The 22500-nt window shown below is 40.3% G+C and overlaps 1 protein-coding gene across 1 annotated transcript in view; it reads left to right on the forward strand.

Moving 5' to 3' along the window:
* col28a2b (collagen, type XXVIII, alpha 2b) overlaps positions 1-22500 on the forward strand; it is a 44449-nt gene that overhangs the window by 15925 nt on the left and 6024 nt on the right. Inside the window, exons 7-33 of the mRNA XM_027143349.2 lie at positions 2104-2148; positions 2237-2263; positions 2388-2432; positions 2752-2796; positions 3749-3802; positions 6981-7049; positions 8361-8429; positions 8511-8579; positions 8845-8913; positions 11975-12043; positions 12853-12921; positions 13322-13390; positions 13495-13566; positions 14027-14095; positions 14190-14261; positions 14384-14452; positions 14537-14605; positions 16660-16728; positions 16842-16910; positions 16985-17053; positions 18322-18390; positions 18638-18706; positions 18784-18864; positions 20689-20724; positions 20962-20998; positions 21084-21635; positions 21825-22387. Coding sequence (XP_026999150.2) covers positions 2104-2148; positions 2237-2263; positions 2388-2432; positions 2752-2796; positions 3749-3802; positions 6981-7049; positions 8361-8429; positions 8511-8579; positions 8845-8913; positions 11975-12043; positions 12853-12921; positions 13322-13390; positions 13495-13566; positions 14027-14095; positions 14190-14261; positions 14384-14452; positions 14537-14605; positions 16660-16728; positions 16842-16910; positions 16985-17053; positions 18322-18390; positions 18638-18706; positions 18784-18864; positions 20689-20724; positions 20962-20998; positions 21084-21635; positions 21825-22387 — 2664 coding nt within the window. The remainder of the gene's footprint in view (positions 1-2103; positions 2149-2236; positions 2264-2387; positions 2433-2751; positions 2797-3748; positions 3803-6980; positions 7050-8360; positions 8430-8510; positions 8580-8844; positions 8914-11974; positions 12044-12852; positions 12922-13321; positions 13391-13494; positions 13567-14026; positions 14096-14189; positions 14262-14383; positions 14453-14536; positions 14606-16659; positions 16729-16841; positions 16911-16984; positions 17054-18321; positions 18391-18637; positions 18707-18783; positions 18865-20688; positions 20725-20961; positions 20999-21083; positions 21636-21824; positions 22388-22500) is intronic.

Genomic DNA, 22500 nt, shown 5'->3' on the forward strand with positions numbered 1-22500 from the left:
TACAGTTTTTGACTCATTACAGTTTTTGATGCACAGAGTTACAGTTTTTGATGCACAGTGTTACAGTTTTTGACTCACAGTGTTACAGTTTTTGATGCACAGAGTTACAGTTTTTGACTCACAGTGTTACAGTTTTTGATGCACAGAGTTACAGTTTTTGACTCACAGTGTTACAGTTTTTGATGCACAGTGTTACAGTTTTTGACTCACAGTGTTACAGTTTTTGACTCATTACAGTTTTTGACTCACAGTGTTACAGTTTTTGATGCACAGTGTTACAGTTTTTGACTCACAGTGTTACAGTTTTTGATGCACAGTGTTACAGTTTTTGACTCACAGTGTTACAGTTTTTGACTCACAGTGTTACAGTTTTTGATGCACAGAGTTACAGTTTTTGACTCACAGTGTTACAGTTTTTGATGCACAGTGTTACAGTTTTTGACTCACAGTGTTACAGTTTTTGATGCACAGTGTTACAGTTTTTGACTCACAGTGTTACAGTTTTTGATGCACAGAGTTACAGTTTTTGACTCACAGTGTTACAGTTTTTGATGCACAGTGTTACAGTTTTTGACTCACAGTGTTACAGTTTTTGACTCACAGTGTTACAGTTTTTGATGCACAGTGTTACAGTTTTTGATGCACAGTGTTACAGTTTTTGACTCACAGTGTTACAGTTTTTGATGCACAGTGTTACAGTTTTTGACTCACAGTGTTACAGTTTTTGACTCATTACAGTTTTTGATGCACAGAGTTACAGTTTTTGATGCACAGTGTTACAGTTTTTGATGCACAGTGTTACAGTTTTTGACTCACAGTGTTACAGTTTTTGATGCACAGTGTTACAGTTTTTGACTCACAGTGTTACAGTTTTTGATGCACAGTGTTACAGTTTTTGATGCACAGTGTTACAGTTTTTGATGCACAGTGTTACAGTTTTTGACTCATTACAGTTTTTGATGCACAGTGTTACAGTTTTTGACTCACAGTGTTACAGTTTTTGATGCACAGTGTTACAGTTTTTGATGCACAGTGTTACAGTTTTTGACTCACAGTGTTACAGTTTTTGATGCACAGTGTTACAGTTTTTGATGCACAGTGTTACAGTTTTTGATGCACAGTGTTACAGTTTTTGACTCACAGTGTTACAGTTTTTGATGCACAGTGTTACAGTTTTTGATGCACAGTGTTACAGTTTTTGACTCACAGTGTTACAGTTTTTGACTCATTACAGTTTTTGACTCACAGTGTTACAGTTTTTGATGCACAGTGTTACAGTTTTTGATGCACAGAGTTACAGTTTTTGACTCACAGTGTTACAGTTTTTGATGCACAGTGTTACAGTTTTTGATGCACAGTGTTACAGTTTTTGATGCACAGAGTTACAGTTTTTGATGCACAGTGTTACAGTTTTTGATGCACAGTGTTACAGTTTTTGATGCACAGAGTTACAGTTTTTGACTCACAGTGTTACAGTTTTTGATGCACAGTGTTACAGTTTTTGACTCACAGTGTTACAGTTTTTGACTCACAGTGTTACAGTTTTTGACTCACAGTGTTACAGTTTTTGATGCACAGTGTTACAGTTTTTTTACTCTTTATGTGGACAAATACTCAAAACTCCAGATACAGAGTTTAGAGTGGATTTGTAGATGACCTGAAAGATTAATCTATAACATGATGAGACTTGAGAGAGTTCACTATGTGTAATGGGTTATCGAGACTTCACCTAAGGCACTACCCAGAATAAACTTCAAGGTTTGGTCTGAGAGCATCAGGTAGATTATGGTGACAGAGTCAAGTGCACTACAGAGACTGAGACTAGTTTAATATGAAGTGTGTAGTGTGTAGGCTGAAACTAATCTATACGTGTGCAGTGCTCTAATCTACTAAGCAGTGTCTAGGGCACTGGTTTGTCATTACCTGCTGTGAGACACTAAGAGCTTCTCTCAAAGCTTTTTTTTGATAACTGCGTATAAATAATTACAATGCGCTCAAAACCACTGAAACGTTCTTCATTGTTATTCAAAATGTGGGGGAAATTACTATGAACATTTAGTGAAAGAAATTCTTGACTAAAATCGGACTTCCTGCATGTTGTAGGGTGACAGCGGATATCAAGGGCTCCCAGGGCATCCTGGCTCTGAGGTAGGTTTCCATTTTGTTCTTTATTTTATTGGATAAACATTACTGTATGTAACACGGTGGATAATTATTTGTGGTCACTGTGCTTCAGGGCAAACCGGGAAGTAAAGGAGACAAGGTAAGAATCATGGTGGTCACTCCGAATGTTTCTAACTTCACTTATTGTTGTGAATAAATAATGGTGATATTCTCTCCCTGATGGTCATCTGCTGTTTTGCTGACCTTCTTTTTTTTTTTGCCAGGGAGACAGAGGTGAATGCGGTGTGCCTGGTGTTAAAGGAGACAGAGTGAGTCTGTGACTCAGACACACACACACACACACACACACACACACACACACACACACACACACACACACACACACACACACACACACACACACAGGCTGTCCCTTTGGTATTTCTAAGAGTTTGGTGATTGCTGTGGCCAAAAATGTTGGCTTTTACAAATTTGAGAATCACAGAATTTGAGTCATTTTGCGTTAATTTCTCTGATCGCAAAAACATGAAATCCTTGAGGGACTGACTGAGCATCTGCTGACCCTCTACTAGACATCTCTTAGTTTTGATGCTGATGCAGATCTTCTGGGTGATTTGATCCTCACAGGGTCCCGAGGGTCCGGTGGGCATCAGTGGAAACAGAGGAGTGCAGGTTTGTTGTTTAGATGTTTTTACTCAGTTTGTTCTCGTTTAGTTTCTTTTGGTTCATATATGATGAGTAAATGATAAAAAAAAAATCAGTGTTGTACTGTTATTGGAAAATAATCACTGTATGATGTAATTTAAGGGAGTTTTTCCTTGCCACTGCTGCCTGAGTCACCTCAGACTTGCTCATAGGGGAATAAATACATACAGATTTATATCTAATAATAATCTTGAATTTTTTATTCTGTCAATTCTTTTACTTTTATTATTTGTTATTTCCTTTATCATTAATTATGTTTACCTTCTGCACTATGTTTATGTTCTGTAAAGCTGCTTTGAGACAATGTCTATTGTAAAAAGCACTATACAAATAAACTTGAATTGAATTGAATTGAATTGAATTGAATTGAATGATGAGTCATCACAGCATTGAGCTTTAAGAGTTTTTAAGAGTTTAATAGTACTGGCAAACAATCCGTAAACAGCAGCAGTCTCATGGTACAAAAAACAGGCAGAAAGATAACAGAAACCAGAAAAGCAGTCTGTGTGGTAAACAAATATAAGGGGAGAAAGAAACTCTCATCGGTAAAAACACAAAAACAAGTCAAACACTAACATAGCATACAATAAACAGAAGGGATCGGAATTGCAGAGAGAAACTAACAATACTTTACAACGGTAATAGTATGATCCTGGCTTTTAAAGTCTGTGAACCATAAAGTGAGGCTGGATGTCACGCAGCTCAATATTATCCAATATAACAGGAGGTACATCCTTCTTAAATACTAGATAATCTCCTCACAGAAACTGTCATGCATGACTAAAAAAGTCTTAAATAACCACTGTGTTTCAGCTATGACCAGATGAAGAAATAGAAATACCTCATGACAGCATATCAGGCATTTTGACTGAATTGTGTATGTGTGTTCTTGTGTATTTATGTTTTATATTTAACTTAGGGTTTGCCTGGACCTAACGGTGACCCTGGACCCCAAGGACCACCCGGACACAAAGTAAGTCAGTCTATAAAGTACACTTGTCAGTATATATATTGAACTAGTCTCAGTCTATATATGCAATAGTCTCACTCTATATAGTGCACTAGCCTCAGTTTATATATTACACTAGTCTCAGTCTATATAGTGCATTAGTCTCAGTCTCAGTCTATATAGTGCATGTCTCAGTCTCAGCCTATATTGTATAATGCACTAGTCTCAGTCTATATAGTGCACTAGCCTCAGTTTATATATTACACTAGTCTTAGTCTATATAGTGCATTAGTCTCAGTCTCAGTCTATATAGTGCATGTCTCAGTCTCAGCCTATATTGTATAATGCACTAGTCTCAATCTATATAGTGCACTAGTCTCAGTCTCAGTCTATATAGTGCATTAGTCTCAGTCTCAGCCTATATTTTATAATGCACTAGTCTCAGTCTATATAGTGCACTAGTCTCAGTCTCAGTCTATATAGTGCATTAGTCTCAGTCTCAGCCTATATTGTATATTACACTAGTCTCACTCTATATAGTGCACTAGTCTCAGTCTCAGTCTATATAGTGCAATAGTCTCAGTCTCAGCCTATATTGTATAATGCACTAGTCTCAGTGTATATAGTGCACTAGCCTCAGTTTATATATTACACTAGTCTTAGTCTATATAGTGCACTAGCCTCAGTTTATATATTACACTAGTCTTAGTCTATATAGTGCATTATTCTCAGTCTATATAGTGCACTAGTCTCAGTCTCAGTCTATATAGTGCACTAGTCTCAGTCTCAGTCTATATAGTGCAATAGTCTCAGTCTCAGCCTATATAGTGCACTAGTCTCAGTCTGTATAGTGCAGGAGTCTCACTCTATATAGTGCACTAGCCTTAGTCTATATAGTGCGCTAGTCTCAGTGTATATAATGCACTAGTCCCAGTGTATATAGTGCACTAGTCTCAGTCTCAGTCTATATAGTGCACTAGTCTCAGTCTATATAGTACATTAGACTCAGTTTATATATTGCACTAGTCTCAGTCTATAAAGTGTACTAGTCTCAGTCTATATAGTGCATTAGTCTCAGTGTATATAGTGCACTAGTCTTAGTCTCAGTCTATATAGTGGACTAGTTTCAGTTTATATATTACACTAGCCTTAGTCTATATAGTGCACTAGTCTCAGTCTATATAGTGCACTAGTCCCAGTTTATATAGTGCACTAGTCTCAGCCTATATACTGTAGTGCACTAGTCTCAGTCTACATATTGTACTAGCCTAAGTCTATATATTTTATATCTCAGAATATTTACCATTGTGCAATAGTCTCATAGTGTGTAAGGCTCAATGCATGCAGCAGAATAAAGCTAGTCTTCCATATGAATAGAATGATCTAACCTATTGTGCTATATTGATACTAGTACACTGAATAGAAGACTGTGAGTACTGAGCCTGTTGCACTGTGTAGATTATAATGCCTGAGACTGGTGAACCATGTGGACTACATTCAGTGCATTATATACAAAGTAAGATTGTCAGGTCACCTACATAGTGCCTCAAGTTGAGGCTAGTTTACTATGTAGTCCAAGGAGCATTCATTACTCCAACTGAAATAGTGCACTGTTTTTAGAGTGATTTCTGAACCTAGTGCACTAATGTTGAACAAACATACTAAATTATACAGACTAAAATAGTGCACTACGGATATTAAGCATAGTGCAATTTGGAGGTTGAGCCTTGCGCACTGTGTAGAGCACAGCCAATGTTTAGTCAAATGGGACTAACATTAGCCGAGCTCTACATAGTGCGCTAGGCTCAAACTCCAAATTGCACTACGATTCGATTGCGATTCGATTGCTCTACACTGACTGAGTAGTGTACACTGATCAGTAATCTGTTAGGTGATTCAGAGATAAGTGAAGATTTCAGCAGATGTTTCTGTCAAATTGACATTTAAACACTCTTTAAGTGATATTACACAACCTCCAGGAGAAATTCTGCTTGTTATATTAGTGTTGACGTTGATGTGTACCCTCCAGCACTGCACACATCCTCTGCCAGTCCAGCAGCTGCCAACAGAATATTCCCTCAATCACTTGACTGGTTGTAAATAGTGTTTGCTTACAATAGCAGTCAAAAGTTAGTACACCTCTGTTTATATAAATCTAGTGTTTGAGAATTATTACAGCATTTTACAGTAAGAAAATTATTAAACATTATTTAACCAATGCTATTTGTTAAGGTCACAAACTCACTTAACCTGTCTAAAATTATATAGCTTTACAGACAGAGAACACTACATAGATTTAGCCATATATATTCCCCTTCAACAAGTTAAGCTAGTGCAAAACTGTATATAAACTGAGCCTAGCACAGTAAGACTGCACCTTGTGCACTAGATATTTTGAGCCTGGTATTAGTGATAAAGCAAGGATCAGTAATCAGTAATGTCTCTCTTAGGGCCTTTTTACACCCGGTCACTTTGTGTGTTGTCTCTGATCCGATAGCTATCTGATTTGTTAAAACTGTTCCATTTACATTAGGCCACATAAACGCGACTTGACGAATCGGATATCAATCCGATCTTTCTACTCCCGTCCAAAATGCTAAAATATTTTTACCTCATTTCCGGGGTAATTGAAATGGAACACACTTTGGTGTATGCGGTTTTCAGAATGCAATCAAAAAGAAGACGAAAAAAACTTGTTACGACGGTTATGCTACAAAAAACAGCATTTACTGTTTGCTGCATTGTCGCTGGCAGCAACAGTGCATTTTAAGACCAAACGAGACACCTCGTTTGGTCGGAGCCAGCGCTGATCGGAGCCAGCGCTGGTGGGAAAACATATTTGTTTGCGGTGCGATGTACGACTCGTGAGTCATCTGCGAGTGACGTACTTCCGTCTGGGAGGAGTATAGCGCTGACAGATGTGGCTTGAACAACCACATGCATTTACACCTGTCCAGTTTCATCTGAAACGCGTCCCAGACCACCTCCTGAAGGGGTTTGTACCATCAGATTTATATTCGCCTCGAAAAGGTTTCGGCGAGCATTTAGACCAGGTCTTTTTACCATCGGATAGCTATCTGATCACAGAAAACGCAGTTGTAAAAAACCCCTTAGCAAAACCCAGCCAAGATAAAACATGTGTGACCATGTGTGTGTGTGTGTGTGTGTGTGTGTGTGTGTGTGTGTGTGTGTGTGTGTTCAGGGGGAGAGGGGCTTTCCTGGACCACCCGGTCTTATGGGTGAAACTGGAATAGGTATTGCTGGACCAAAGGTAAGGTATCGTCTAAAACAAAAGTGTAGTTGGACTCTCACTAAGAACCCTGTTGATGCACCTGGTAGTTGTACCCAGTAGTTACACCTGTACTCACAATGTGTTCACTTTGTGTAGCTGCTCCCTGTAGTTGCACCCCGTAGTCACTCATATCCTTTAATCTAAGTCTGCATCTGGGCCTGTCTGAACACCCGGTAATCATATCCTGTAGCTGCACCTTGTAGTTGTACCATTAAGTCGCTATATAAGCATAGTCCCCATAGTCTCTCCCCATAGACTCATCCAGTAGACCTGTTGTCACACCCTGTAGTTGCACCATGTAGCTGGATCCTATAAGGGAATCAAATGCTTTATACAATTCTGAGAGATAACATTTTATTAGTAAATGATGAATAACACACTGTGATTGACTGTGTGCAGTCGTTTCTCCTCAGGATTTTCAGAACTTTCAAAATTCATGACCTGCCGGATATTAAAGGTGCGGTCTCCGTTGTTTGAAAGCCAATTTTGACATTTGAAATCACCAAAACAAACACGCCCCTAACCCAAATGGGTTCCACCCATTTTGATAGCTCCGCCCCACACATACACCAGACAAGTATAACCCAAGTATAACCCAGACAAACTATTATGGCGGAACCTGTTGTGGCAGCTGACCGAGGGGATATTTTTATCAATAAATGAATTCAATGAGTAATACTATGGTAATACAAATGTGTTTTTGTGGTACTGTGTGTTGTACAGTGAAAGGTTTAGCTCCGTTTCACACGGAAGATGTTCAGTTCACTCCAGCGCTGGAAAGCTGATCCTATATTAACACGTCCTACTTCTTGCCTTATCGTAAGCCTTTCTTCGCTTTCGTTCTTTGTTTTTATCCTCCACGTCAATGTTAAAACCGCTTTCTGCTAATGTCATACATTTGCACTGAACACTCTCTCTGCCCATATTGACAAGACCCGCCCCTTTCTGCTCATTGGCTACACGTTTGTTTTGTTTTTTGTTTTGTTTGGCGGCCCAACGCAGTTTTCTGAAGCATTTCTCAAACAACGGAGACCCCACATTTAAAAGGATAACATTAATGTGCATGTAAACCTTAATAAAAATGCTTTTCTGGATGTTATTAGAACATCATTTTGCATTCACTACACATTATATACATCTTTGCAGCCTGTGGACAGTGTTGCAATGATGTACAATTATAAATGTCAGATCCTAGTGTATATTGAGTGGTGTGTGTGTGTGTGTGTGTGTGTGTGTGTGTGTGTGTGTGTGTGTGTGTGTGTGTGTGTGTGTGTGTGTGTGTGTGTGTAGGGTGAGATGGGACTTCAGGGCAGAGCTGGACCTCCCGGACCACAAGGACTTGGAGAACCTGGCCTACCAGTAAATACATACTCTACTATGATTTGCTTGTTTGACTGGATATTTATTTCATTAATAGACATTTATTACACGTGTGTGTAGGGGCCTCAGGGGCCACAAGGAGTGCAGGGAGATAAAGGACCTCCAGGAGAGGGATTTCCTGGGCCTAAGGTACAAATATTATGTAAAATTTCTGTGAGGAAAGTTAGGTGTTTTCAGCATCAGCTTATACAGCACACAGCTTAGCGCCAAGGCATAATTGTGCTTTTGAGCAGAAGAAAAATGTCTTTGCAGAAAATTTCACCTCATCAACAATAATCATAAAGATTTTAGTTTTAGTTCCATATCCTGTTAACAATCGCAAAAAAGAGAAAGAGGCGTGATTACAGACTTGTCTGAGACGATGAAACATTATGGTCCTTATTGATTTTCACAGGGAGAGAGAGGAACAGAGGGTCCGAGGGGACCGAGAGGACAAGCTGGACCTGGAATTAAAGGAAACAAGGTAACATGAAAAAACTTAAGACATTTACTCAGATCACATTTGTAAGAATTTGCCACTGTAAATCGCTTCTACTGGTTACCATAGTAACAAGGTTTTTAACCTCCAAAAGTTGAAATATGCGAATAAATAATTTCATTGTGCTGTAATGTATATGTGAGAAATAAAGGTATCTACAGTATGTATATATCGGGCATCACCAATTGGTGGACCGCGGTCCGGATCCAGACTGAGTGACGGGTCTGCCCGGACCCGTTAAAATTCTAATATTATCATATTAAGCATCTCCTTATTATATTCTAATATTATAAGATTATATAAGCTCTTTGATATTAATACAAAGATAAATCTTTCGTTCATGCGCAGTTAATCTAGTTATTACGCGTCATCAAAAGCCAAGCCAAAAACAGTTAGTTTCTGTTCCATACTCCAGAGCAGAAGGTGGCAGTAATGCACCTAATTACACTGGCAGGACAATTAAGATTCAAACTGCTGGCAGGACACGGAACGGAAGTTGGAAAGGGAGTAAGGAGAGGTGGAAAGGAAAAAGGGAGCTGCTCAAAGCTTGGCACTTTTCTTTTATTCACTAAATTCTGCCCTGTTCTATTTTACCTGAAATTTTACCTATAACCTATTTTACCTTTAACCTAAAGTTCTGTGTTATTAATGTAGTTAATGTTTAAAAAAATGGGCAGCTCAAAAGTCTTTTGTTTCATTTTTTTCTTAAAGATTAAAAGCACTTTTATTTTATTCAGAAGATTCTTAATGTTTTACATTACATGAAATATAGGCCCTAAGTTCAGGCTGCACAAAGCTGTGTTTGTACTTTTTATTTATTTTATTCAGAAGAAATTCAGCGTCTGTTGTCTGTTACTTGACATGTAGTAAAGACAACTGCAGGATTGTTTTCCATTCAAGTGCCAGACAAGTTCAGACTGAAAACACTTGAAATTTAATAATAAAGTATATAGAAATGTATGTGCGTTATTGATCTTATTAACATGAGGGTACACTATTTTAAGTGACAATATAAGATTCGGACCTTTGCTGGGAGGAAATATTAGTAACTGGACCTCTTTGAATTTTAATTGAATACCCCTGGTATATAGTGATATACAGTATCTATTGTCATGGCCAGTGAAGGTGAGATCTAAATGAAGTAGGCCAGGACTTAGTGTATAGATTTTAGAGCCCTAGACTGAAAGTCTGCACAAATTTGTGTTAGTCTTCTTTGTTGCCCAACACGATAATCTCTGTTTTGTGCTTATTGAATAGAAGAATAGAATTTTTGCCTCAACCAGTTATTTATGTTCTATGGACACTGATACAGTTTAGAGTGAGTCTCTTTTCCACCGAGGCAGTTTGAGTGCTGGTTCGGAGCCAGAGCCTAATTTAGAACCAGTTCTTTCTGTTTCGACCGCCAAAGCACCGGCTCCGAAGCAGGAAAAGTGGTTCTTAAGTAGCACCAAAACGTTGCTGGTCTAGACTTAAGAACCGCTTGCATCAGGAGCTGTGGGCGGGGCTACTGTTAGCGCATCTGATAATGTACCTTAAGTATACTAATGTTTAATACACTTTTACTTTACCGCGATATGATACATTATCAGCACACATGATAGTAGGTAGCTACATGCTAAGGCTAAATTTTTTTCTGTGTTAACAATAAAATAACGTTATGTACTTTATCGATTACAACCTCCGTTTATACAGATTACACGGAGCCGCACGTACACGTTTTATTCGCCACGTTTGGATGCCAATGTAGGTTCGCAAAGCCATGAGCATTAACAGTAAAGCAACATCCGCCATTTTTGATGTGTTTGTGTTTGCCGCTGCTGCGCTAACGTTGCTGGGACACGTAACACGTATACAGTGGCGTCACACTCGGCGCTGTGATCGCTCTCTAGCCGGTGAAAAGGCAAACTGGTTCTTAGAAGGTTCACCAGTGGAACCAACTTTGAACCAGCATTAGCGCTAGCTCTGAACCAGCACCTGGTTCTTTCCTGTGGAAAAGAGGCATGTGATCAGCATGTGTGCTGTCTTGTTGGATTGGGCCTAATGAGAGCAAATCATTTTAAAAATAATAGCAGCTCAAGAACTGAACCCTGAGGGAAGCATATGTCATTGCATACAATTTTTCCCTAGACATTTTAGTTCATTTTTCCCATTACATACAAGTTTTTCTGAGTTTTTCATCCCATTGAGTGTCCAAGGCAGCACTCGACAGGCAGATTTTGGGCCAAGGCACAATGTGTGAAGACATCAAAACACACATTTAGCCAAATCCCTCTTCCTTTCACGTGTGGAGAGTGACCACAGCTCCCATAGAAAGTCATTACGAGAAGAATCCCATCCTTGTGGTTTCACCAAATCAATTTCTTTTCCACAATAACTTACGTTCCTTCATCGTTTGACCCAATTCTTGTTGAAGTTGCAGCAAATGACTAACCATATATTCACAGCAGATTTTAGAGCTGAAGGCACCGGTCTATCAGGTCTACACAGATGAAAATCATTTTCTTTGCCAGTCTCTTGCTGGGTGTATCACAGAGCAAGTTATGGCACGTCTAACTATCCAACCTGCGGCGACAACAACATGCAGTCTGTACAGCGGGCTCTTTGCTCTGATGCTTATGAAGAGATGATTCCTCATAAATGAAAATGCTGCATGTAAGGAGTGGAATTTAAGGACTTACTATAACAGACACAAGGGCAGGTTTAGCGAACACTATGGCAAAGGTACAGAATTGTCTGGTTAAAGGTCAAAAATTCAGTAAATCCCCGTACAATGTAAATCAGTCAAGGAAGTAAGAAATGTCTAGAAGAAAATGTATTTTATAATGAGTCAGTGGTGTGGGAAAGCTGCCTAAGTGCACGTACTGTGTGTGCCAGTGTGTTGGGGTTGTGGTCCATGACAGCCATGACTATAGGCTGCAGTGTTTGCTGGGAAATTGAGAAAATTGGAATTATATTACAAGGGGATTGTACTGGGATTGGTGACAGGAGGTCTTATTGATGTCAAAAAATGTGTGTTTATGCTAGTTATGCTAAATGTGTGTTTTAGGGCGATTACGGATCTCCTGGGTTACCTGGACCGACCGGGCTTCCTGGATTAGGTGTACAAGGAGAAAAGGTGATGAAAGTAAAACAATGATCTGTGTACAATACATATGTTTTCCCACATGTTTTCTACACACAGTATGTGTGTAATTTCACTATAAATAAAGCCTAGTGTTGTCATATGACTCGGTAATGCTTAGCCTTAGCCGTATTGCAGTACATTCCATTCAAATTGGGATAGGGACTAGAAATTCTATAATGAATGAATGAATACTGTTGCTGTTGTGTATATGACCAGAGTCCAGTTTAGTGATGAACCCATGCACTAAACATTCATTCATTCATTCATTTTCTACCGCTTATCCGAACTTCTCGGGTCACGGGGAGCCTGTGCCTATCTCAGGCGTCATCTGGCATCGAGGCAGGATACACCCTGGACGGAGTGCCATCGCAGGGCACACACACACTCTCATTCACTCACACACACACACTACGGACAATTTTCCAGAGATGCCAATCAACCTACCATGTATGTCTTTGGACCGGGGGAGGAAACCGGAGTACCCGGAGGAAACCCCCGAGGCACGGGGAGAACATGCAAACTCCACACACACAAGGCGGAGGTGGGAATCGAACCCCAAACCCTGGAGGTGTGAGGTGAACGTGCTAACCACTAAGCCACCGTGCCCCCCATGCACCAAACATATTAAACAGAAAAATTTTTAACTGCCTAGAATGATGATGATGATGATGATGATGATGATGATGATGATGATGCATAGAAAAATTTGCAATTTGCATTTTTTACTTGATACCTCTATTGCACAAAGGTGATGCTTATGTATAATTAACTAGTGGACTTCTTTAAATGGGTGGTTTTAGGGAGCTGAGGGACCACGTGGACCCCCAGGATTCAGAGGCCCACCAGGAGAAGGTCTTCCAGGACAAAAGGTACGAAAATCCCATGAATAGGGAAGCATTCCTGGAAACATTATAGTATGTGATGTTTATTGGGAAAATTTTGATACTGTAGACATGGGATGTGGTAGCTCAGTGGCTAAGGTGTTGGGCTACTGATCAGAAGGGCATGGGTTTGAACCACATGTCCACCAAGCTGCCACTGCTGGGCCCCTGAGCAAACCCTCAGTTGTAAGTCACCCTGGATAAGGGTGTCTGCTAAATGCTGTAAATGTTTATCTAAAGCAATATTGGCTCTTTAAGGGTTTAAACAGTAGTTTCTTGTGGCCATTCCAAATAGTACAACACAGGAAGTTATCTGAAGACAAAATAAATCCAAACACTATGAAGATTTAATAAATCTAAAGAGTTATCGTGTGTGTTTTATTCACAGGGTGATCAGGGATTACCAGGAGAAGTCGGAGTACCAGGACTGAGCGGAGTGGGAGAACCAGGACCAAAGGTTAGGCGAGAAATTTCATCGTTATTCCATCGAACATCAGAGATAATTTATTCTACACGTTAGAATGAAGAAGTATAAAGTGAATATGTTTCTCTCTTCTGCAGGGTGAACCGGGAGCTCCGGGGCTGTCAGGGTTACCTGGGTTACCTGGAGAGGACGGCGCTCCTGGACAAAAGGTAGCGGTCCTAGACAAAATGTCCATCTCTGTAATTAATATGTATGCACGTATGTATTTTTGTATGTATGCATGTACTGTATGTAAACTCCAAGGGATTTCTTGCCTTTATATAAGATGTGTTTAGCATCAGCCCCCTTTCTAGCAAGATTTAAAAATTTTACAGTATTTTGGCAAGTGCCCCCTTGATGAGTTTCATTCACTTTCATTTGCATTCTTCTCATTTTTTATACAGCAGTGTGTGTGTGTGTGTGTGTGTGTGTGTGTGTGTGTGTGTGTGTGTGTGTGTGTGTGTGTGTGTGTGTGTGTGTGTGTGTGTGTGAAATTCGAAGTCAAATTTTATTATTAATCAAATACACACCCATATACAGTATGACATGTATTGAAATAGTGTGTGTGTGTGTGTGTGTGTGTGTGTGTGTGTGTGTGTGTGTGTGTGTGTGTGTGTGTGTGTGTGTTAGGGGGAGCCTGGTGTTCCAGGTTCGAGAGGGCAAGAGGGAGCAGCAGGTGTAGGGACACAAGGAGAAAAGGTAAACACTCCTCTTATTTCTTTTACTTTTAGTTTAACAGTCTGTTCTCACAGTTTGTCATTTTAAAATGAGTGTGTGTTGTACTTCTGGACAGGGAGATCAGGGCCAAAGAGGAGTCCGTGGATTAGGAGGACCTCCAGGAATCACTGGACCATCAGGACCAAAGGTGAGCATTAAATTGCTTTGGGAAAAAAATGGACTTGTCACACATAAATTCTACAACATTAACAGTGACACCAGTGGTGAGTCTTCTGCTTTAAATAACATGCTGTTTTTTTCCTCCTCTAGGGTGAACCTGGAGCACCAGGACGTCTCGGCTTACCAGGACCTTCGGGACGTACGGTAACTGGAGCAAAGGTACAACTGACGAGTCAAGCTACATATGATACATGCTCTGATATGAGTACACTCTATTACAGACAGGTTGTAATGGTGTTACAGGGTGACGCAGGTCCACCAGGTCCTCCAGGGCCACTTGGGGAAACAGGATATGGACTTCCTGGACCAAAGGTATGACATTATGATGTATGAATAGAAATGAAGCATTTTAGGGATAGATAGTGAAACCATAAGAGAAAAGAATACAGAGGTGAATTGGGAATAAATCTAAAATAGGAAAGAAATCAGAGTCATTAGAGACAGGAAGAAGAGTAAAGAGGAAAACAGACAAACAACTGATGAAGGAGGTCAGTCTGTAAACAATCCTATATTATACCCCCACCAACCTCCCTTGAAAAAAAAGAGAAATCTGAGCAAAATCAGAAAGCAAGTATGGTTTAGAGTGAGTCAATGACAAGTGTATCAAAATAGTGAATAAATAAAGAAGGATCATGACGCTCAGGTGACCTGATTATAACAGTGTTCAGGCGATTTTCAGAGATGACTCGTAATCAAACTTATCTTCTTATAATGAAATAATAAACTAGAGAAAAATAGAACGGAACATGATGAACATCACTGTGGGTCCTGTGAGACTTACAATACAGAGACTCCATGACTCTGAGGTACTATGAGGCTAATTTGTGTGTACTGTACATCAGATAAAACGTGGATTGCCAACAATATTCGTGTTCATAGGAAGCAAGCAGCATGTGAACAAATATTTAGTTGCTGTTTCATTCCCAAAAGTCGAATATATGGAATAATATATATATATATATGTATATGAAAAGGTGGTGACATTGAAAAACGGTGTGATGTCACAATACAGAAAAATGTTCGGATTATTTGGACGTATTTACATATAACATAACGATTGTTGTGATTTTGGCTTCAAATGACAGAGAACGGATGTCTTCTGGGCTAAAAATTCAGACCCAAGTGCAGGGTAACATAAAAGGGGGTCTATTGGGTGTAAAAACAAAATGCAAGAAACACTTGGAAACCGAGAACCACATCCACCACCGCCGCCACCAACTAAGTCGTGGCCTAATGGTTAGAGAGTTTGACTCCTAACCCTAAGGTTGTGGGTTTGAGTCTCAGGCCGGCAATACATTTACATTTACAGCATTTGGCAGACGCCCTTATCCAGAGCGACGTACATAAGTGCTTAAATCTCTAACATTGAATACATTAATGCTGCTCACTAGGTTACATACTTAAGATACCATGAGTTTAGAACATTTGTTCAAAGTTACAATGAAAAAGTGTCAAAGGTTTTTTTTGTTTGTTTGTTTGTTTTTTTTTGTTGTTTTAAATGCAAAAGATAAGGAAAGAAGTGCTAGTTGAAGTGTTTCCTGAATAAGTAGGTCTTCAACCGCCGCTTCAAAATAGCCAGTGACTCAGCTGTCCGGACCTCTAGGGGAAGTTCATTCCACCACCTTGGTGCCAGAACAGAGAAGAGTCTTGTAGTATACTTGCCTCTTACCCTGAGAGATGGTGGAACCAGTCGAGCAGTGCTGGTAGATCGGAGGTTACGGGGTGTAGTTACTTGTTACGTTTGTAGGCCAGCATCAGTGTTTTGAATCGGATGCGTGCAGCTACCGGAAGCCAGTGGAGGGATACCACGACTGAGGTGCCCTTGAGCAAGGCACCGAAACCAAACACCCCACCCCCACCCCCAACTGCTCCCCGGGCGCCACAGCATAAATGGTTGCCCACTGCTCCGGGTGTGTGTTCACTGCTGTGTGTGTGCACTTTGGATGAGTTAAATCTGAGTATGGGTCACCGTCACGTCACTATACCTGTCAGCAGTGGGATGTTGCATAAGATGTTGAATAACAGGGTAAAGTTTAAAACATGGAATAAAAAAATACATTACTGGAATTTACACAGGTGTTAAAGCTGGCAAGACTTTATGCTCACTGTTTATCTGGTTTGTCTAAAATCAGGAAGTGTTTAATTTGTAATTCAGGAAAGCATGACCTCTGCTGGCCTGACCGTGTAATGTACAGAGGTGCAACATTCTGGATAAATGCTTTACTGGTCAGCACTGAAATGCAGGTGAAGGTGTTTTAGCTCTAAGCTTTTATTAGATATCGATTTTAATCCAGATGCATTTGCATTCACATTTTAAACATAAAAAATACAAAATCTGTATTATCTCTTGCTGTTTTGATTCTCAGGGCGATCGTGGAGAAGCAGGCCTTCCTGGTCCATTTGGGCCAAAAGGAGATGGCTACCCTGGTCAACCGGTACACGTTTTTACTTTCAAACTCTATCACTATTTATCATTGTGAAATAAACATTGTATTTCCTTCTTAAAAGGTTATCAGCAAGAGTTAATTTATTTTGACATTCATTACAGGGTCCTCCTGGGATTCCCGGGGTTCCTGGAGAGCCTGGTCCAGAGGGCTTGGGTCTGCCAGGACCAAAGGTATCATCTTTTTTGACAATAAACGTGTGTGTGTTTAGAGAGTGGATATATAAGTGTTATGTTATATGTTATAGGGTGATATTGGGTTTAGAGGTTTGCCAGGGCCACCAGGACCACCAGGAGAGGGACTGCAAGGACCACCAGTAAGTGCCATTAACACACACCGTTAGTTTCATTTATTTCATTTATATTTCATTTATATTTATTTCTCTTGTGTACTCCTGAAGCAGTCTCAGGTTTAATGAAGTTCTATCTCATTTCAACTTATATACCAATTTTAGCCATTCATTCCTGTAACTAGCATAAAATTTGTTGATTTGAGCTTTTACTGACTGTGTGAGATCAATCCCATTCTCTGAGAGCTGGCGATTTACAGCAGCAATGCAACAAAACTACATGGAGTAAAACATTTGAAGCAAAGTTTCCAGTCACTCAAACTTGATTGTGTAAAAATGAGCTAAAATGAGCTGTCAAGTGTCACGCATTGAGAGTGACAGTCACACATTTCGGTCTTTTCTCCCACCACACATCGTATTTCTCACGCAGAAAAACATTTTGACTATTTATCATATATTTAATATGCCACAGCTCCCAAAATGTATCAGTCCGCACCGCTGTCTCTATGGAACCGGGCAGGAATCAAGCGCGTCTCCCCTGGAGCTCTTAGTCGAGCCTGACACTTATCAGCCAATCAAAAAAAAGAGGCTACACAACAGCCAATCAGAAAATAGCACTATCTGGGTAAGATTTAACGCAACAACCAATGAACAAAAACATTCATTAGCGAGGCTATTTTCGATGGTCGGTTTAACAAAACCTCAACATGAAATCAGCTTGTCTCTGGACGAGACATTGTCCTCAATCATGTCCCTATAAATGACTGGGCTTGTGCTGAACTGTTTTATATGGGAGCAACATTACAAATGATAAAGGGGTCCAAAAAGGTGACAAACACTTACAATAAACAACACCAGTCATAATCTCTCTCTCTCTCTCTCTCTCTCTCTCTCTCTCTCTCTCTCTCTCTCTCTCTCTCTCTGTCACACACACACACACAAATTAATTAATTAAATTAATGGAAACAAAACAAATGCTTTGTATTTGGTTAAATTGCGGTCAGTGATCCTCACTCCCCCGTTTTTTTAATTTATTTATTTATTTGTTTGTTTGTTTGTTTGTTTGTTTGTTTGTTTATTTATTTATTCATTCATTCATTCATTCATTTATTTATTTTGTGGGAGGGGTAGATGTCACCCTCGCCTTTCTTCAAAACTTGAGAGCCCTGTAACTAGCTAGGCTTTAACCACTGAAACCACAACAACGACCTGACACAGTGTAGTAATGCCTACTAAAGACCAGTGTATGGGGCAAATAATCAAAGCTGCTTTGTCTTTATCTTGGAAATCTGTAGGGTAACACAGGAAGACCGGGACCACTTGGTCCACCAGGACCTCCAGGGCTGGGGATACAAGGGCCGAAGGTAACATAAGCACAAATACAAAATAACATGCATATGTACTGTATCTATACAGATAACATCACATGGTAGTGTACGAGTATAACAGGCACCACAGTGTAGTGTCAGGGATTTAAACACCTCACTCACTAAATATCTCCAGCTAACACTGTGTTGATAACCTAACGCTTATTAATGCTAGTGGATGTTTAACACACATTATGGATGAATAAAATGAGTATCTGACTGAACTGTGCATAATGTGGTTCAGGGTGAGTTAGGAGCTCAGGGTTTGGTCGGACCAAGAGGACCACCTGGAGAGGGTCTTCCAGGGTCAAAGGTCAGTTTAACATTCTCACATTTAGAAATTGTAAAAAAGGAGTTATTCAGTTTCAGAATGTGTCTGTGTTTGTCTAGGGTGATCGTGGTGCTCAAGGGGATCGAGGCCAAAAAGGGGTCAAAGGTGACAATGGGGATCCTGGACCATCAGGCCAACCTGTGAGTCCACTGGCAATATGATGTGTTATAAAATCGTTAGGGTTTTGGAGAATAGTATGTCAGTTATCATGCTAATAGATTTAATCCTTAATAATCATGACTATATTATTTATTAATTGCTACAGGATGTGCAATCTCTCTCATGGATGTGTCTAATGTGTGTTGTGTTGCGATGCTCCTCCACAGTGCATTCATCTCAGGATCGCTATTTCTCACATTAAAATCCATTCATGGTCCCAAACCACACAATGCATTGCACCAATGGTGTAGAGATACCTGCATTATTAAATGTGGATGTTCTGGATTGCAGCATTTCTTTTTCAATAATAAATAAGCCAAAGAGGAAATGGTTATGTAACCATGTCTAAGTGTATTTGGTCAGCCAATACACTCATATTGGATATCCCAGTTTTTCATGTTGGGGTGCATGGGGTCAGCCGTGATGCAGTGCCCCTGGGGCAGGGAGGGTGGGGGCCTTGCTTGGGGACAAAGCAGTGGTGGCTTGGCAGTGCCAATCTTTTGATTAACCTTCTGATCAATAACCTAGAGCCTTAATGTCTTGAGTAGCAACTGCCCCAGAAGATTAGGGAAAGAAAGCTTTAAGAAAAAGGAAGCATTTAATCTTCAGCTTAGCATCATGGATTAGATTGATCCAAGATGGTGCCGCAAATGGTAGCCTCGGTCGGTTGCTCTTTGGTACCGACTATCTTACAGCACGGCCATCGACACCCTCCCCCTGCCTCCCCCCTACTGTTCCTCAGCCTGAACTCAAAATCTGTGAAGATGATGTAAGCCAGGGGTCGGCAACCCACGGCTCCGGAGCCGCAAATGGCTCTTTCATCCCTCTGCTGCGGCTCCCTGTAGATTTGGAAAATAAATATTTAATTTAAATTTCTTTTTGTTAGTTTTTTAAAAAATGTAATTCTAAATTCTAAGATCATGATGCTCTTGTAACATTAAAATAAACCGTGTTTAATTTTTTTTTTTGGTCGCTCAAAATATGTGTCATAACTACCGACTTGCGAAATCTGACACACAGAAGCAGGCGCATTTTTGGTTTGCTGCAGCCGGCAAGTTACATTTTTTATGTCATGCAGGGCTGTCAAGTGTCACGCATTGAGAGTGACAGTCACGCATTTGAGTCTTTTCTCGCGCAGAAAAACTTTTGACTATTTATCATATATTTAATAAGCCGCAGCGCCCAAAACGTATCAGTCCGCACCGCTGTCTCTGTGGAACCGGGCAGAAATCAAGCGCATCTCCGTTCTTAGTCGAGCCTGACACTTATCAGCCAATCAAAAAAGAGGCTACACAATAGCCAATCAGAAAATAGCACTATCTGGGTAAGATTTATCGCAACATCCAATGAAAAAAAGCGAGGGGTTGATGTCATGCTTGCCTGTCTTCAAAACTTGAGAGCCCTGGTCATGAATTCGAAGGACTCAGTTATATATTAAACATTTTATTTGAAAGGTTTAACCCAGGTTTTCTTAAGGTTAGTTCAAACTGTTCAAAATATTTTTGTTTGCCTGCAGAAATAAAATTGCGTTTAATCGGTAGCAGTTAATTGATTTCATAAATGCAACACACTACAGTTTTTCTTAACTTTCCATAAAGGTAAAAAACGATATATGCAGCGTTCTCTTCATTTTAGATGTCGTCAGAATTGTGTGGCTCCTTGTGGTATTTTTTCTGTGGGAAACGGGTCCAAATGGCTCTTTGAGTGTTTAAGGTTGCCGACCCCTGATGTAAGCAAACTCTGATGCTGCTTTTAGGCCTGATTGTAGAGTTTGTATGTAAAAAAAAAAAAATGTTTTCTTTCAGGGTCGACACGGAGTGAAAGGAGAGTCAGGTCTGACGGTAAGATGTCATTTCTTCTGATTCACTCACAGCGCGCTTTATGGTTTTATGGCTGTAAATAACTTTGTAGAGGGTTCAAGATCTACAAAACCACTCATCTGCTTCATAGAAGCAGAAACACTAGATACACTGAGAAACTTTTAATTTACTATTAGAAACTATTTTATTGGACATGGTTAATAAAATTCTTTTTTTTTTTTTTTCTTTAATAAATAACAAATTAATTCCATTTTCCAGAGAGAAGACGTTATCAGAATGATACGAGAAATATGCGGTAAGATTCTGGTACCTTCTCCTCTCCTCTCATGTTATATTGTTCTCAAATGTTTTGCATTAACTTTACAACACACAACTTTCAGGATGTGGGATTAAATGCAAGGAGCGTCCAATGGAGCTGGTGTTTGTGATTGACAGCTCAGAGAGTGTTGGCCCTGAGAACTTTGAGATCGTTAAGGACTTTGTGACTGCTCTGGTAGAGCGAGTGGGTAACGGTGCCACACGAGTTGGCCTTGTGCTCTACAGCCTAGAGGTTCGACTGGAGTTTGATCTCGCAAGATACGCCACGAAGCATGACATCAAACATGCCATACGTACGATGACATACATGGGCGAGGGTACATACACAGGCACAGCTATCCGCAAAGCCACCCGTGAAGCCTTCCGCAACGCTCGTTCCGGGGTCGCCAAGGTGATTGTTGTCATCACAGATGGACAGTCAGATGAGCGTGAATCTGTTAAGCTGGAAATCGCAGTGCGGGAGGCACACGCTGCCAACATTGAGATGTTCGCTCTGGGCATAGTGAATGCCAGTGATCCAGCACAAGCTGAGTTTCTCAGGGAGCTTGATCTCATCGCCTCAGACCCTGATAGTGAACATGTCTTTCAGATAGATGACTTTAATACCCTACCAGGTGAGATATGTTTTAATATCTCACAAACATTTAGTTGCATTTTACAGTATTGGCAATTTCTCCATTCTGATATCCTGATAATTCCTAAATTAGAAAATTCTATTTTTTTTTTAATTATACAAAGCTACGTCTTTGAGTTTATGATGTCTAATCGAACTAATGTCAGACATTTTCATCTTCCTCTCTCAGCTCTGGAATCCAAACTGGTCAGTCAATTCTGTGAGGCTGAGAACGGCGACATCTTCAACCGCATTAACGGCAATGGATACAATAACTATCACAACCGCAACAATGGCGTCCTGTATGAGTTTGATAACAATGGAAACCGCATCAACAATGGTGGATATGTTAACGGAAACAATGTAGACCCAACACACGTCAGGACACACTCTGGAACACACACTGGTACTCACAGTGGGACACACACTGGTACTCATAGTGGGACACACACTGGTACTCACAGTGGGACACACACTGGAACTCACAGTGGGACACACACTGGAACTCACAGTGGGACACACACTGGAACTCACAGTGGGACACACACTGGAACTCACAGTGGGACACACACTGGAACTCACAGTGGGACACACACTGGTACTCATAGTGGGACACACACCAGAACTGAAAGTTGGGGACACAACGGTACCCACAATGAGACCCACACTGGAACTCACAGTGGGACACACACTGTCTCAGTCAGTCATGGAGGTGGAAGAGGCGATAGTCTCCCAGTACCTGTCACTCCAGGGGTGAGTGTCTTTTACATCTCTATATCTGTTCAGATTATCATATTTTCTTCATTTTTTTCTTTTACTCGTTTTCCATCTGCATTTCTGCCGCTCGGTGGCAACTGGCTTAGACG

The sequence above is a fragment of the Tachysurus fulvidraco genome, chromosome 5, assembly GCF_022655615.1.
Source record: "Tachysurus fulvidraco isolate hzauxx_2018 chromosome 5, HZAU_PFXX_2.0, whole genome shotgun sequence".
In the NCBI taxonomy this organism is placed as follows: Eukaryota; Metazoa; Chordata; class Actinopteri; order Siluriformes; family Bagridae; genus Tachysurus; species Tachysurus fulvidraco.